This window comes from Saimiri boliviensis, chromosome 20 (assembly GCF_048565385.1).
Source record: "Saimiri boliviensis isolate mSaiBol1 chromosome 20, mSaiBol1.pri, whole genome shotgun sequence".
In the NCBI taxonomy this organism is placed as follows: domain Eukaryota; kingdom Metazoa; phylum Chordata; class Mammalia; order Primates; family Cebidae; genus Saimiri; species Saimiri boliviensis.
In genome coordinates this window covers 26,789,988-26,807,626 of record NC_133468.1, presented here as the reverse complement: position 1 = coordinate 26,807,626, position 17,639 = coordinate 26,789,988, and the positions used below count along the sequence as shown (strand labels likewise).

The 17,639-nt window shown below is 50.0% G+C and overlaps 1 protein-coding gene across 4 annotated transcripts in view; it reads right to left on the bottom strand.

Moving 5' to 3' along the window:
- SDK1 (sidekick cell adhesion molecule 1) overlaps positions 1-17,639 on the bottom strand; it is a 948,273-nt gene that overhangs the window by 147,884 nt on the left and 782,750 nt on the right. For all 4 annotated transcript variants that reach the window (XM_039460606.2, XM_074390484.1, XM_074390483.1 and 1 more), the window contains 3 exons: positions 4,261-4,370; positions 1,271-1,421; positions 460-697 (listed from right to left, as the gene is read on the bottom strand). In XM_039460606.2, the coding sequence (XP_039316540.2) occupies positions 460-697; positions 1,271-1,421; positions 4,261-4,370 (499 nt within the window). The remainder of the gene's footprint in view (positions 1-459; positions 698-1,270; positions 1,422-4,260; positions 4,371-17,639) is intronic.

The window sequence follows — 17,639 nt, the reverse complement described above, 5'->3', positions numbered from 1 at the left end:
CCAATATGAGTGGGAAATCAACTCCTATTATGTTCAAGCAATTAAACTTTTGGAGGTCTAGTTACTACTACAGGCTGGATTACTTACTATACTACCCCTATTAATTTGTGACAAGAAGGTCCTGAATCCCTTGTATTTTAAAGATTCCCCATTGGATCTTTACACATGCTTGCTTTTCGTCATTGGTAGTGAAAACAATTCCTAATTTATAAATCGGTAATGTGAGTCAAGCCCCTGTTGGAAATCACCACCAGTTTCTAATAAGTGGCTTGGGGCCCTAATGAAGTCGGATGGAAATTCCTGCCGAGTTTTGGCCTAATTGTGGATTAGGAAATCTCCAAGACAGACACAAGTGCGACAGGCCAACGAGACACCACTAGGCTGGGATACGGAGGCTCAGGGGCACTCAGCCCCATCTCTAAGGAGGTGTCTTCAGGACAGGAACAGCCTTTCCCTCACCTGACTCCCGCGTCCGGCCCCGCACCACCTCGCTCCATGGCCCGGCCCCGACGGCATTGAAGGCCTGCATCTGCAGCTCGTATTCCATCCACTCCTCCAGCTCCTCGATGGTGAACTCCCTCTCCAGCCGGTCACTGACGACTTGGGCCAGTGCTGAAGACTGGACGTCTGAGCGCCAATACTTAATCCTGTAGCCCACAGACTCGGGGTTCCCGTTGTACTGAGAATCGGGCAGGGGCTAGGAATGAACGAGGGGGCGTGATGAGCTGACATTTCAGAACTGCCACCCTCATGGGTGAGGCCAACTCCATGGAAGAGGCTTTCCTGGGGTAAATAGTCTTAGAATCATCTACTTAATTTTTCCCTGAAACTTTTCTTCTGTGAATTAAATGAAACCCTGTCAGTAACTTTGGCTGCATATAATTTCTTTTAATACATTTTGGCTTAATTTTGTGGGCAAACGTTCTGATTAAATATCAGGCTGGCTCTCTTACAAATACTGAGTATTGGTTCCATGTTGACCTAGCTTAAGGACCTAGAGGTCCGGCCTGTGGCACCATCAGCTTTCCTGCCCCAAGGAATAGTCCTCAGTTCCAAGAAGAGAGTAAGCAATGCTACTAATTAATCGGATCTCCTGGGCTGGCCTGAGATCCAACACTAATTGTAAAATGCAATACTTTTTGGTTTAACGATGAGATTAGTTTTCACTAGGACAAAGGCGTGACTAAGAAACTCCTAAGCCCTGGATTTTGTGGGCCCCCGCTCACTCAGGACCCGTGAGCCTCTAGCCTCCCTTCCCACCCCCACTCACCACCCAGCGAAGCCGAAGACTGGTCTCACTGGCAGTCCGGACCGTGACGCTGGCTGGAGCCACATCGGGTGGGGCCTGCAGGGTCTGGATGACGCGGGAAGACTGACTGTAGGGGCTGGGCCCAACAATGTTCACTTGCTTCATTCGAAATCTAAAGGCAAAACCACTGATGAGAGTTACAGCGAAGCAAAGGTCAGAAGGAAAAAAATAAACAAAATCACAAGGTCCTGACCATTTCTCAAGGGAAATCTCAGAAAAGTGTCTACCCATATCATAAAGGCCATTGCTCAAGAACACCCTCTTTTCACTTGGTTTCATTAAAAGTGCAAATTGCGGCTGGGGGCAGTGGCTCACACCTGTACTTAGAGACCAAGGCGGGAGGCAGTGGGGGATCACCTGAGGTCAGAGTAGCCAGGCCAACATGGCGAAATCCCATCTCTACTAAAAACACAAAAATGAGCTGGGCATGGCCGCATATGCCTGTAATCCCAGCTACTCAGGAGGCTGAGGCAGGAGAATCACAGAACCTGGGAGGCTCACTTGCAGTGAGCCAAGATCGTGTCACTGTACTCCAGTCTGGGTGACTGACGGAGTAAGACTCTGTCTCAAAATAAATAAATAAATAAATAAATAAATAAATAAATAAATAAAAGCAAATTGCATATGTGGCCTTTTTTTCCCCTAAAAGACTTCAAAGAATGGTACAGGTACATCAATTGCAATGTAACAATTTTCTATCTGCAAGTGAAACGTAGTTGGATGGGTTGGGTGTCCAGAAATCGATAATACCAGTTGCCAGCAGCTGATTCAAATTTAAGATAACCTCAAGGGGTTAAAGAGCAAGTAGCTATGGTACCAGAATTAGAATGTCGGGATGTTACTACCAATTGGCAGTTTTGAAGTCCAGCCTTTTAAATGACCAATGACACCCCTGCACCTCTTTTTCTGTTGGTTCAGGAGAAGAACAAGGGGCCCCAGAACCTATTGTGAAAGGAAAATATCCTGGGTCCCCCAAATCATGAAGCTAAAACAAACAAAAAACCTCAAGCTGGAAACTGCTTAAGGCAAATCTGCTTCTCTCTATTCAAAGTTCTCTCTCTGCTCAGGGAGATAAATGCATATCTGATTGCCTCCTTTGCAATGGCTCATCAGAAACCCAGAAGAATGCAACCATTTGTCTCTCACCTATCTGTGCCCTGGAAGCCCCCTCCCTGCTTTGAGTCTCCCCGCCTTTGCTTGCTCCACTTTTCAAGACTGAACCAATGTCCTTCTTGCTTATATTGATTGATGTCTCACATCTCCCTAAAATGTATACAACCAAGCTGTGCCCTGACCACCTTGTGTACATGTTGGCAGGACTTCCTGAAGCTGTGTCATGGGTATGTCCTCAACCTTGGCAAAATAAACTTTTTTTTTTTTTTTTTTTTTTTTTTTTTTTTTTTTTTTTTGGAGACAGAGTCTTGCTCTGTTTCCTAAGCTGGAGTGCAGTAGCACAATCTTGGCTCACTGAAGCTTCTGCTTCCTGGGTTCAAGTGATTCTCCTGCCTCAGCCTGCTGAGTAGCTGGGACTACAGGTGCTACCACGCCCAGCTAATTTTTGTATTTTTAGTAGAAACAGTGTTTCACCATGTTGGCTGGGATGGTCTGGATTTCCTGACCTCATGATCCACCCTCCTTGGCCTCCCAAAGTGCTGGGATTACAGGAGTGAGCCACCGTGCCCAGCCAAAATAAACTTTCTAAAGTAATTGAGACCTGTTTCAAATTTTCAGGGTTCACACCACACTCTGTGATTCTAATCCAATGAGTAACTGTTAGACCTTTGGCAAGTCAGATTATCTCCGTTTCCTTAACTACAAAATGAGGGGGAAGTCAGATGTTCTTTAAAACCTACAGGAATGCTTCCAGTTCTTTCTCTTCTTTATTCATATATAAACAATTATTTAAATTCAGTTTACACACAAGAAAAAAATCCCAAGTTTACTATAGAGGTTCCTCAAATGTACCTGAATTTCAGACAGGGACACTGATCTCTAATTACAGTTTCTGATCTTTGAAACAATTACATAGCTTCAGTTAATTTCACATGGTAAGTCTGGAATCCCAACAGCTCATTTTAACCTAAACTGGTTTTTCTTGAAAAACCAGTGCATTGTGCCTTGATTTGTCCGTTCTAAGCTTCTGAAGCATGTTAAAATGAATAGAAGCTAAATGGCATCTCTCATTAGTTCTTTTGTTTTTTTTAAACTCTAACTTGGGTTTTGTGCTGGAAAAAAATTCTTCACAACGATGTGATTTCACCTTTTACTCCCTGAATTAGTAATTCCTATTCTTTCATTCTCCAATCTTACGAAATGTATCCATCCTGGCAGAACAATGACATAATCAAACTCAACATCTGGTGATAACTGGAAATTTTATCTCCTTCAGTGGTCTTACGGGAAGTGATCACAGCACTAACAGCTCATGATCACCCTGCCCTTTGTTAAGTCCAAGGATTTACTGTCCGGACCCATTTTGGGGATCAAGAAGCTAAAGGTTAAATGGCATATTAAGTGCTTGATGAGTGAGACTAGCAGCTCCTGGGCACTGCCTGGGAAAGGGAGCAGAGGATCTTCCTAGGTCAGCTGCTTTGTTTGCACATAGCATGTTAATAGTCCCAAGAGGTTGTGGAGTTTGGTAAAGTGCCACGTCTCTGCTGCCTGCGGTTCTTCATTATTTGGCCTAATATAATAGGCTATTTCCATGAGGTGTTTTGCCGGCTGGTACTGATGGAAGAAACCTCGTGAGTTTAACATTTGCCTATCATCTCCCCTGTAATAACACCCAGCTATGCATCCTGCCTGCTCCTTAAGGCTTTGATATACTGTTACTGCCACTTAGAAACATCTCATTTACATATGTACGACTGGGTTTTACTATTGCCAACAGAAGCCACCTGTATAGGCTGCCATCGTTTCCTCCTGCGGCAGCTTACCATTGCTGTTCTCACCTGTAGTGAGTATAGGGTGTGAGGTTTGGGATCTCCAGCGTCTGGGCATCGGGCTCATTCTCTTCTTCATAGAGGGTGACCCACTCCTCCTCATCGCCGATAGCTCCCACCTGTGCAGAGGGAGACACTGAGATGGGCTGGACACATTATAGGGATTGAGTCTGCCCTGTAGACCACGTGCACCTGCTGGTACCTGGTGAGCTGCGCAGGGCTGCAAGGTGTCCCCACACCTGGGACAAGTTGAGTCCTGCACAATCCCTTCTTGTGCCTTGGAGATACAGGCTCTTGCTATGCCCACCATCAAGTCTGGGTGAGTTTTAGTAAAAAGCTCACCATCAAGAACTGGGCCACAGGATGACTGGAAGTGAAGGGTGAGCCCCCTGGGAATAAAACTCTGAAGGCTTGGAGGCCATCAGTGATGGAGAGGACTTTCCACACCATCTCATCCTTCTTCCTGTTTGACAAGTGAGGGCTCAGAGAGAGCCTGGAGAGAAAGACTTGGCCAGGACCACAGTGAGCAGTGACAGAGCTGAGGGCACAGGCTGGGGGTCCAGCATCATTTCTACCACTGGCTGGCCAGGGGCTCAGTCTCTCCTGGGCCTACCCCAACCCTTTCTGCCTCAAACACACACCAAACAGACACCACTGCTGGGCCACGGCATAACAAAAGTCCTTAGACAGAGAAGGACGAGGCTTCTGCCCTGGAAGCCAGACTGGCAGGCACAGTCCCCATAAGATTTAAAGAAACCTTAAGGGGTTTAAAGAAACCTTGTGGCAGCACTGATGAGGGAAGAGCCACTCCCTTCAACAGACACTTGCCTTTTCAGAGTCTGCTGGCAAGGCCCATGGGGTGCCGTCCAAGCTCCCCAGCTTCTGCCTCTCCTGAGTCTTTGCTCTGCCCCATGGTCTGTCTTGTGCTGATTTTACTACCCGGCTGGGAGCTCCACACCATCAGCCTGCTAAGCAGCATTTTCATTTCCCCTAATCTGACCCTGAGCCCCACCTCTCACTCATCCTTGCGCTTTTCAGAAACCCGAGTGCCAGTGCCGCTTCTGCTGCTGCGCCAAGCTGACCACGTCCATCTCTCCCCTTTGTCAGTGCCACATAAGCCATGCCAGGAAGGGACCATGGGGGAGACAGCCATGGCCTCGTGTTCACCAGGAGAGCCCTGGAGCTCTTCTTTGGAGATCTCTGCAGCATGGAGAGCATGTCAGGACAAATAGGTTGCCAGAGCGGGATCGGCCTGGGGCCTGGTGCATTTAACACTTCGTAAGCGGCTTAAATGACAGGATAGGAAACCAAGCCGGCAGGTGGCCAAGTCTTGGGAGGGTGGCAGGAAAAGTCCAAACAACGTTGGTAAACTGGAAACATGGATGCAGAGGAGACTGCATAAGCAGGCGTGCCGGTGGCTCGCTTCCTAGAGAACTCGAAAGGCAAAGCACAAAACTCCCAGTGCTCTCAGCTGAAAACATCCACATGGTCGGTGGCTCCTCCAAACGTTACACACAGAGCCACCGCATGACCCAGCAACTCCGCTCCCAGGCACTGACTCAAGAGAACAGACAACAGGTGTCTTAACAGATACCTGCAGGCACATGCTCCTAGTGCACTAGCCACAACAGCCAAAAGCCATGAACAAAGCAAAATGCCCAGCACTGTGTGGATACACAAAAGGACTCTGCACCATAGAACAGGATTCAGCCACAAAAAGGAACAAAGCACCCGCACCTGCTACCACATGGATGCATCTCAAAACATGATGCATGCAAAGTGAAGGAAGCCTGACCGAAGTCCATGCACCATGCGATTCCATTTTATGAAATGTTCAGGATCTGTCAATCCATTGAGACAGAACACAGGTTGGTGGCTGCCAGGGAATGGGGAGAGTAGCGGATGGGAAGTGACTGCTATTGGGTATGAGGTTTCTTTGTGGCGTGATAAAAATGTTTTGGAATGAGACAGATGTGCTGGTTGCACAGCATTGGGAATCTACTAAGTTGTGAGTGGTACTCTTGAAAATGGTTACTTTTATTTGAGGTGAATTCACCTCAATTTAAAAAAGAAGCATTAAAATGAAATGTAGAATGGCTCCAAAAACATTTGGTAGAGAACAAGCTGGAGGTCAGCATAGTTAATGAATAGCCTGGAAGTCAGCAAAACCACAGGGAGGTGTAATCAGGAAAAGACTCTGCAGCTTGTGCAGCCAGAGGGGAAGGGGGCACATCCCCTGGCACCAAAGTGGGCCAGCTCTTAGCACTGGGGTAGTCACTGAAACCTTCAAATCCTCACTTTGGAGACACAGGACATAAGAGTCATGTGGATAGATAAAGGTTCCACAAAACACTTATCTTGGAGAAGGGAGGGGTCTAGGTGAAGTTGGAGTTGGACTAGCTCTGGAGTTAGACAGGACCAAAGCCTCCCTATCCCCTCGTCAGTGCCCATGGCAGCCACTGTCTCCTTCCATCGCATCTGTGAAGAGGGAAGGGACCCGGGAGTAGAATGCTGAGATTGGAGCCATCCAATCCTAATACGCAAAAGAGAACAAACTTCAGGACCCAGGGATCTCATGGGAGCTCACTCAAGTCGGCTCGAGAGCTCTGGCCCCAGCAGAGTGTCTAGTGGAGAGGGGCCATGCAATATTTATCTGCACAATTGATGGGTGAATGGACCAACCAATAAGCTAGGAAGCTGGAGGATATTGTTCCAGCCCAAGTTACACTGAAAGCAGCTGAGGCCCAGAAAAAGAGTGACACATTCAAGGTCACTAAGTGTTTGTTACAGATCAGCACAGCTCACCACACCTTACAGGCCTCCAGGTAATGGAAAACATGCATTACAGCAGAGGGAAGGGCAAGCAAAACGAGCTGCTCAGGCTTCCGGGGGAGGCCCTTGGCTGCCCAGGCAGTGTCTCAGGGGAGGAGATGGGGCTGGTGGGTGGGCTGGGACTAGATACTGGGGAGTGCGGAGGACCGAGCTCAGCATTTTTTCAGTTGGATTTTACTGGGTGCAAAGGTCCTCCCTGTTGAATGCGGATCCCGTGGCATGGTTTAGTGGTTTCAGAGTCCTTGGTGACTTAGGTGGGATCCTCCTAGTGAAACCAAGCCTTTGGGTATTAAACCAAAGCACTGGGCAATTTTGTGGAAAATAATTTTTTAAAAAAGGAAGAAAAGAAGAAAAAGGGATGACTTCAGTTTCAGGCCATCAATTCAGGATCTTTTATTTATCAATCAATCACACATAAGCGCTAAGGAAAGAGCCGGCTGTCAGGTCGCCCCCGGCTCACGTGTGTAGATCACGGCACCAAGTGACCGGTGGGAGCTTTGCCCGGCAGCTTCCTGTCTTCCAGGTCCTTGGCTGATCTGTGCATGTGTAAGGGGAAAACAGATGCCTGCAGTTCACCTTACTCTCCAAGACCCCCAGCAGCTCTGTGGATGCTCATTGACCTTTGCTAAGCGACTCCATGTCTCCTTCCTCTGGTCTGACCCTGCAGCCACCCCCTTCCCACCCTGGATGTGTTTTGGGCTGCCTGAGAAATGAAAGACTGAGGAACATTGGTGTCCTGGAAGGGGACTTTTCCTGGAGCTCCCTGCCTTCCTCTGGCCTGGATCCCCAGCAGGTATGGGTTCAGTCTGTCTGGCTGCTTTCCTGGCTGCAGAAGCATTCACCTGAGGCCTGGGGGCTTCCTGATCCTGTGGGCTCTCTCATCCTGTCAGGCACTGGGCACTCAGGAGCATGCTCTTGGCCACAGGGGCTACTTCGGGGTCAGCGCTGGTCAGGGCAGCGACTCTGGGGTTTAGAGCTGTTCTACCCCTGTGACCAAGATGACGGAAGAGAAGTGGTTAAGGGCTGGGAGGCTGCCTGGGAGAGAAAGGCAGGCACTGCATTGAGAAACCAGGAGAGTGGAGAAAGCGCAGCAAGAGGTCTCCAGGCTCATCAGGTTTCTCTGAGAACGCTGGGCCTGTGGCTCCCTCTGCAGAGATGCTGGGAAAACGGCTGCAAGGTCAGAAACAGGGGCCAGCGGGGCAGCCACATCCTCCCCGCCAGAAGAGCCCAAGGAGGGAAGCGTTTTCTAGGGCCTGTGGCCATTCTCCATGAGGTGACCCCTCACCTGCCTTCTGAGCAGGGTGTGTCTGGTTATCTACAGGGCTGTTGTTTTGCCGAACATAAAACAGTTTCAGGGCCAGGATCAACAGACTGGGACAAGCACGGGCCGCTGAATGTGGCAGCCAAGGTCAAACGCCCTTGCCCTTCCTGCCCAGTGCCTGGTCTCCCTTTTTGAAAGATGTCAACTGGAACAGGTGCCAAATGATTGGCGAGCCCAGGCAGGCACCACATGGCTCCATTAGACTCTGCCTGCACTTCCTCCCGCAGCCGTGGTTTGTCATTACCTGGAGGCATCACGCAGTCTCCAACACCTGTCCCCTGCACCTCTCTTTCCTCTCTGAGTACGTCTGCTCCTTCTGCCCCTTCTCTCTGCAACTGGCTGACTCCTTTGGAATCTGGAGAGCGTCCGGGCCTTTGGGAAGCCTCTAAACATCATCCCTCTCAGCACTGCCCCCGCCAGGCTGCCAGAATCTATGTCCTTATTCTGTGCTCGCACAGCCTCTTCAATGTAACCCCAGCACAGTGCAGATGATCATTGTCAAAGCGTTCATTTAAAAGCACAACTCCCGGCCAGACGCTGTGGCTCATGCCTGTAATCCCAGCACTTTAGGAGGATAAGGTGGGTGGGTCATCTGAAGTCAGGCGTTCAAGACCAGCCTGGCCAACATGGTGGAACCCCTGTCTCTACTAAAAATACAAAGAAATTAGCTGGGCATGGTGGCACATGCCTGTAATCCCAACTACTCAGGAGGCTGAGGCAGGAGAATCACTTGAACTTGGGAGGCAGAGGTTGCTATGAACTGAGATTGCACCACTGCACTCCAGCCTGGGTGACAGAATGAGACTCCATCTTAAAAGAATAAATAAATAAAAACATAACTCCTGGGAGACATAACAGGAGGATCTCTTGACCCTGGGGGTTCAAAAGCAGCCTAGGCAAGATAGGAAGACTCCACCTCTACAAAATAATTAAAAAAAAAATTAGCCAAGGCATGGTGGCATAGCCCATAGTTCCAGCTACTCAGGAAGCTGATGCAGGAGGATCATTAGAGCCCAGGATGTCAAGGCTGCAGTGAGCTGTGATCACACCACTGAGCTCCAGCCTGGATGACAGAGTGACATCCTGCCTTGAAAATAAATAAGTAAAAACCCACAATTCTTATACAAATACAGAGTGTGTTTCAAAGATTTACTTTGCTCATTAATCAGGAAATAGGATGGTAAAACTGGTTCAGAGGGAAATATACATCAAAGTATGTAGAGTGAATGAAAGAAAGAATGCTCAAATAAGATAAAAAAGTTAGAAACAAAACCGGCTATGACAGCAATATAACTGTGACCTCTGGCTTTGCAACTCATAATCTTCTACCAGGTAGCATCTAACTTCACAGAGTCTGGGGCAAATCAAAAAACAGTAAGTCAAACACAATTATCCTCCCTAATGTGATGACTCCTATCAGGTTTATTAAAGCAGGCTCTAGGCCAGGTTCAGTGGCTCACACCTATAATCTCAGCACTTTAGGAAGCCAAAATGGGAGGCTTGCTTGAGTCCAGGAGTTCAAGACTAGCCTGGGCAACATGGCGAGATCCCATCTCTACAAAAAATACAAAAACTAGCTAGGTGTGGTGGTGTATGCCTGTATTCCCAGCTCCTCTGGAGGCTGAGGCAGGAGGATCACTTGAGCTCTGGAGGTCTAGGCTGCAATGAGCAGTGATTACACAACCACACTCCAGCATGGGCCACAGAGAGAGACCCTGTCTCAAACACAAACAAGCAGGGCTCTAGTATTGCAGTCAGCAAACTCTAGCCCAGGGGCTGAATCTGGTCCACTTCCTGCTTTTATAAATAAAGTTTTATTGCAACACAGCCACACTCACTTGTTTGTGTGGCTGATGGCTACTTTCATGCTTTTGCAGCAGAACTACAGAGCTGTAATGGAGAACATCTGACCTGGAAAGCCTAAAGTATATACCATCCGGCCCTTTGCAGAAAAAGTGTGGCAAGCCCTGTGGGAGTGTACCACCCCTGTGGCACTGACTCCTTCTCCTTGGCTTCTGAGTCCTCTCACCATGCTGTGACATCACTTCGGCCTGCTTGTGGACTCACCCTGAGGCAAGTCCAGGGTCTCACCCATCCCTGCACCTCCAGCATCTCTTCCAGGGTCCAGCCTCAACTTGGTGTTTGTTTAACCCATGAACAAATCTACAAATGAACATGTGAATGATGTAAAAATCAGTACTGAAAATGGGTTGCTTTACACACAGCTCCAAAACAAATGATCACCAAAAATGTAACTTTACTTAGAGATCTCTAGGGGAGAAACTGCAATTTCTATAATCAAAGGTTTACATTTTTGTCTGAAGAGGCTAGGTTTCTTTTTGGAGAGAGGCAGGAGTTCTGTAATCCTTGCTGGGCTCCTCCACTCTCTCGTTAGATTTCAAGGCCATCAAGACAGAGTGTTCTAGAAGCAAGTAGGTGCTTACCAGCAATGTGCTGACTTAGAGGGAGGCAGAATTCTCTAAAGATAAAACAAATCAAAGCTCTGTCGGGAAGCTGGAATTTTGAAAGGCATTTTTGTTCTTTAACTTTTTTTTAAGGCTAATAAACAGCACTTTACAATACTTAGGACAAAGGCAGAAATGCCGCCTATTTCTAATGCCACCTGGCAGGGGCAGCCCTTCAGGCCCATTAGGAGCACCGTCTGTCCATTAAACCCACAGGGATGCTGCTGCCCACCATGCACCCACAGCTTGCCCAGTTCTGGCCAGAGGTTTGGTGCCAGTAGGCCAGGATACTGGGTCTGTGTGCGTACATGAGGTCAGGCCTCGCGGAAAACTGGTGGAAATCAGTGGGTCTGGCAGCACCAGGGAAAACTGGTGGAAATCAGTGGGCCTGGCAGGACCCGCTGGAAGGCTCTGGTGGCCATGATGAGCTCAGCACTCCAGAGTCCAGAGTCAATGGCTGCTCAGAGGACAGTCATTAACCTCATCCCAAAGGTAATTCTGTGCACGGAGGGGAAGCAGACAAGGCACAGCTGTGTGTGGGGAGGGGCGGAGGGACACACGGAGGCAGCCCCCTCCATCCAGAGCTAAGAAGACGCTCCAGATCTCCTTCCATGGAAACCTGCCAAACCAGACCCACCCTGCCCGGCTGAAAGTCTGGTGTCAGCAGGAAAACTTGCACGTCTAGCAACTTCTGCAGACACCAAGTACCCCTGCTTCTGAGGGCCGCTCCCCGCGCCCACCCCAGCCAGATGAAGCCTCCCAAGAGGGGGGCCACTGCAGAGGGAGGGACAGATGGGGGCTTCCAGCAAAGGCACAGGAAATCAGGAAGGCCCAGTGAAGCCCAGAGACAAGTTCCCCTAAAAATATCTGCAGAGTTTGCACACCTGATGAGCTGGCAGGGGACGTGATGTGACGCTGCACTATTTATCTTCACTCCCAAGGAGGTTTTAGGCTTTGATCCAGCCCATTGCTGGATTGTCAGTCCTTCCCTTCAGACTTCTGTCTTTCCGAGGCGTCATTGTTTTGTCTTTACTGTTTCATACTCTTTCCATCTTCAGAGGCAAAAGGGCTGTGGACTGATGAGGTTTTTTCCTGCTCCTGAGCTCCATGCTTGGGCTCCCGGGGTGCTGGCTCTCTCACTCTGCCCCCACTCCCCTTTTCTGCCCCAGCAGCCCCAACTGAAGCCTCTCCTGAGCTTGTCCTTGCCTTCTCTTTCCTCCTTTCTCTTGCAAGGCCTCCTTCCTGGAGCCCTTCCTGTCCCTCCACAAGGAGACAGAGACCTGGGTGCAGAGCCCCCTTCCTGCTGACCACAGGCAGATGCTTCTGAGCACCGGCAGCTCACACAAGTCAGCCTCACCCCAGAACCGCGATCTTCCTCCCAAGACGGGCCCCACCTGTGGAAGGCCCTATTTCTGGTCACGACACCACTGTCCTCTGTCATGGAGGGTCAGTGCTGCTTCTGTCCCCCTTTCCTGCTGTAAGTAGCAGGGTCTCCTCCACAGCCTCTCTTACATGTGCTTGATTTCAGCAGCAGGAACCCGATTCAGAAGCTCCAAACCTCTTGCTTGAACTATTTTGATAGATTAGTGAGTTTTAAAAAATGCAAATGTCATTCCTACTTTAAAACAAACCTTAGGGTCAGGGCTACACAGCTGTTGGTTTTTGGGGCCCAGGCAAGGCGGCTTCTCGGGCAAGCAGTGTGGAGAACACAAGCCTAAAGGAGACCCCTAAGAGCACCTCCACGTAGACCTCCCTGCCTGTGGTCACGCGCCCCATAGGGCTCCTCTGGGGCAGGCCTCAGGATGTTCTGGGCCTCGGGGCTCACAGCCACAGGAAGGAAGGGGCAGGAGATGAGCCTGGGGCCCCTGTTAACCCACAAGCCCCCAGCTCATCCATCTCACCCGACTCTGATTCACAGCTCTTGCTGTGCAGAGTGGTCCAGCCTCCCTCTCCAGGGCCAGGGGCGCCTGGTGCCCTTCTGCCCTACCTTCCCCACTGTTGTAGTGGGTCCGGTTGCTGTGATGACCTGCCACAGACCGGGCGGCTTACAAGCAATGGGAGTTCATTTCCTCACAGCACTGGGGATGAACGGACCAGGGGGCCAGCCTGGGTGGGTCCCAGTGAGGACTCCCTTTCAGGTTGGGGATGGCCAAATGCCTCTGTATCCTCACGTGGTGGAATGGGAGGGGCATTCATCCCATCGTTAAGGGCTTCACTCCCTGACCCCATCTTCTCCTAAAGGCCTCCTGACACCCTCGCCTTGGGGGTAAGGATTTCAGCACAGGAATCGGGGGCATACTTGGTCCACAGCACCTGGCACCTGTCTTACCTCCTCCTTGCTCCCTGCATTCCGGCCAGTTTGTTCACATCTCCCAAGTGTGTCCCCTGAAACAGCCTTCCCTCCTGATCCCATGCCCTGAAGGAACCAGCTCCTCCATAACGCCCTTCTCCTGGAGGCCATCTCTGCCTGTGAAGGCCCCTGCCCTGAGAGCCCTGGGCCCTTTCTGAGCTGAACCCTGCAATCTCTCCACCAGCAGCTCCAGTCTGTATCTGTCCCTCCCCCATCAGATCCGACCCCTCTCAAGGGGAAACAGGGACGCTATTGCTCCCTGTACCACATGCTGTGACTCCCCACTAACGTTTCTAAATTCCTGAAAGGCGGGCGAGGACTTCTGCTCCACTGCCCAGGAAAGGGAGTGAGGAGAGTGGCAGCGGAGGCTCCGCAGCCAGAAGCTCTGGGGTGCGAGGCCTGGCCCGAGAGACACTGAGCTCCTCGGCCTTCTTGTCCACATAGCGAGGACCACAGTGGTCACCCCAAAGGGTTGTCAAGAGCCCCCAATGGGACGAGGTCAGCCCAGGACACTATGGCCTATGCCAGCAAGCTCAGTGACCAGCAGCCAGAGTTTTTTAGGGACACTATTAGACAAAAACAAGCCAGCCCCCAAGCTCTTCCCACCAGCTGCACCTCCCCTCGGGCCACCTCCCATCATGTCCCGCTCACACACGACCCACTCTGTGCCTGCCAGGCCTTGCCTATGGTGTGTTAGCCACCACTTCCACTGGACGTGGCACACCTGGGCCTGGCTGGCCCTGGAGAGACGGCCCTCCCAGGGTGAGCCAGTTCCCGGAGACAGCAAACAGCTCACTTGGAGGGTACTTGTCATACCCAGTCTCACCTCCTCCTCTGTGAGCGCTCACACTCAGAGCTTTGTGCCCCTGTCCTGTCACTGGGGTGGGGATCTGACAGCAGGAACAGCCCCCAGGCCTGGAGCCTGCTGAGACTGTGACACCAGCCAGTCTTAACCTTGCCTGGCCCAGCCCGTCCCTTGGAAGCCACAGCAGAGGTTTCTGCCATAGTCCCCTCCTTCTCTGCCTCCTGACCCACCTGTGCTTCCCCATGTGGCCCTGCCCCCTCCCCTTGGGATCTGTCAGCAACAAGCTATCTTTCCAACGCCATTTGTCTCCTGATCTGTTGGCGTCACGTTTCCCGAGTAAAAATAAGATCTATACTTTAAAACAGTGGGTGCTGTGCAACTTTCTAACTCTGAGCCTTTCATTCCTCTCTTCTCTTTGCTTAGGATGGCTTCCTTCCCATCAAAAGACTGTGTCTCCTTCCCCACCTGAGTCTCACCGCCTCTGCAGAGCCCTCCCGGCTGACCCTGCCCACTCACTTGCTTTCACATACTCCCCTGGCAACAGTTCATTCCGATAATTCTCACAAGTCTCACGTGTACCAACATGTACACTACAGTTCTGGCTGGGCACAGTGGCTCATACCTATAATCCCAGCACTTTGGGAGGCTGAGACTGGAGGATCACTTGAGCTCAGGAATTTGAGACCAGCCAGGGCAACATAGGGAGACCCTGTCTCTACCAAAAAAGAAAAAAAAAAAAGGGGGAGTGTGGTAGTGTACTACTGTAATCCCAGCAGCTCAGGAGGCTGAGGTGGGAGAACCACTTGAGCCTGGGAGGTTGAGACTGCAGTGAGCCAAGATGGCACCACTGGACTCCAGCCTGGGTGACAGAGCGAGACCCTGTCTCAAAAAAAAAAAAAAAAATTTCCATCCTCCCTCCCACATCCCTTCTACCGAAAATTGTGAATTCTTGGAGGGAGAAACTAAAAGGTTTTCACCTTAGTAATCTAATATGTAGCATGATACCTGAAACAATAAAATCTATAAAACAGTAGGTGCTTAATAAATGTTTGCTGGGTGAATGGACGAATGAAGGAAAGAAATATAAAACCTAATGGCTGGAAAAATGAAACACACAGGCAAATCTAAGAATCCAACAAGAGAATTAGGATGAAGGAATCAGAGCACGGAACGGTCCTTGGAAAGAATGGGGAAATATGAGTCTCATAAAATTTAATTTGGTCTGACAGTTGTGATTTATATATACGTTGACCTCTATTTCTCGAAAATGACATTTGTGGTAAAACACTTCCTTGGGTCCCACTTGAGTTGTCACTTACGCTGCAGTATTTTCCCCTCCCGTGGTAGTTTTAAAGGTCCTGAAATAGGACCTAAATGGATCTGATAGACTCATGAACAAAAAGGCCACTTTACAACATTCATCTCATACGGATTTTCTATGCCGGTTGAGAAATAAGACAGAAAAGTCATTGTGAGGGTATTGTTATGGACAATCAGGCAAACAATAAACATCCTGAAATTTCTGAGTATGTATGTCATTGTCACCTGTCTCCACAGTACCTAAACGCTTAGGCAGAGACATTACACCAGAACAAAAAATGAGGCCCGTCTCGGCAAATTTACCCAGATGACCATGGTATTATTGAAGGCGCCATTAGGGCCAATGACAGCTCTCCTGTGCATATGTGAATGACTATTCAGAAATAATGTCACTCTTGTTCCTCCTATTATGAAAAAGAAATCCAACTACAGTCAGCGTTTATTACAGCCGAAATGCTGACAGATACTTATCCAAAGGGCCACAGACAGGTCTCACGTCCATCCATAATGAGGGAAGGAGGAGACACAAGCAGTGATGAGAAAGCCCCAACCCCAGATCTTGAAGTGATGACATAAAAACATTTGGTTTATGAACCTGCAGGAGATGGAGCACACTAGAATTTCTCCCTCCAGAGGTCATGGGTAGCCAAGTGGACAATTAAGTCAATAAAGGATGGAAACTTGATTGGGCCTTGGGCGGCTGGGCTGTCTGTCTCAGCTGGTGTGTGCCATGCCCTGTCCACCTGCTCACAGGCACTTCCCGGCATGATGCCTGACTTCTATGCAGCAGGCCTTCTGCGTGCCCAGGGGAGATCCTGCACTGCACAGACAAGGTCCCTGCTCTCACTAAGCTTGTGTTTTTGGGAGGACAAAGATGGTAGCCACGTAATAAATAAACACAGGATGTTACTATACTAAACGCAGCAACTTGAGAGCCCCTGGCCATACTGGCGCTCTCTGCTTCATGACCCAGGTGAGCCCCTCACCTACAGCCAGCCCAGGCCGTCTTGCCATCTTTGTTTGTTACGAGGTGGGGTGGGGCAGGAACAGGCCAATGCCTCTGCAGAGATGGGGAGCTCCTGACCTTCTGCCCAGCTGGGTGAAGCCTGGGACACCAGTGTGCTGGGTGAGAAAGTCAGTTTCTACCAGGAAGAGGGGATGGGGATTGCTGGATTTGACATTTTCAAGCTGTGGGAGTTCCTAGTTCTGCTTGAGTGCACTGCGAGTACCACCAGCTTGACTCTCCACTGCTGCTGTGGGTGTTCAAGCCCAGGCTGATCTTTCCCTGGGCTACAGATACAGTCACTGGGGACTTAGCAGGCCTGGGTTCTCTGATCATAGCAACCCACATGGGGATTTCAGTGTCCCCTGCCCCTGATTCTCAGCTCCTGTGTGAAGCTCATCCTGCCTGAGCCTGCTCTGCTGGCCTGCTTGGTTTCCCGGGTATTTTCCAGGACGTGGCCCTGCATTCACTCCACAGGCCTCCCTCTGAAGAAGGCGGTCTTTCCTCCAAAGCTACAGTGTCTCAAGCAGCCTTCTTGGATGCTAAACACTTGCCTTGACTGCATTATTTTTATTATTAGGAACTTCCATTTATTAAATGTCTACTATGTGCTAATCCCATGCTACAGTGTTAAATGAATTGCTAGTCTCCGAATTTTATGATGAAGAAACTGAGGCTCACAGAGGTCCCACAACCAATCCCAGTTTGGCTGGCCCAGAGCCCCTGTTCTCCACCGTCTGCCAACCAGCCAGTTCTCAGGCACTGTCCCTCATACCCCTAACAACCATTGCCGGGAGGGTGGTTCATTGCTGAGGTGCCTGAAGTTCCTCTCTGGTGCTGGCTTTACCGGGTAAGCTCGCCTTCCCCTGTCCTGGCCTGTGGCCACACAAATCCAAGCAGGTCCCAGCTGGTTCTGCCCTGCCACAGCCAGGCCTGGTTCCAGACGGAATGCTGGCAGCATTAAAGGTAGAGTGAGGAGATCTGAGTGTCTTATTCCAGGCGTCTCTGGGATTTCTAAGCCTTGACATTGTCTGATGTGCTCCTAAACACTGTAGACTTGAAGAGAGGAGAGCAAATCACAGAAAAGACATGCACAGCAAAGTGGACACTTCACAGCTACATCTCAGGACAGGTCTCTTCTGACATGTCCACGCCACCTATTTTAGAAAGGAAGGTCCTCATAATGAGATGGGGCAGGGATCCCTCTTAGGGACCAGTGGGCCCCCCAAAACATGGAAATAAAGGAAAATCTTGAGTTCCTTCAAGGGAAATTCCAGGCATCTAGCTAGCCC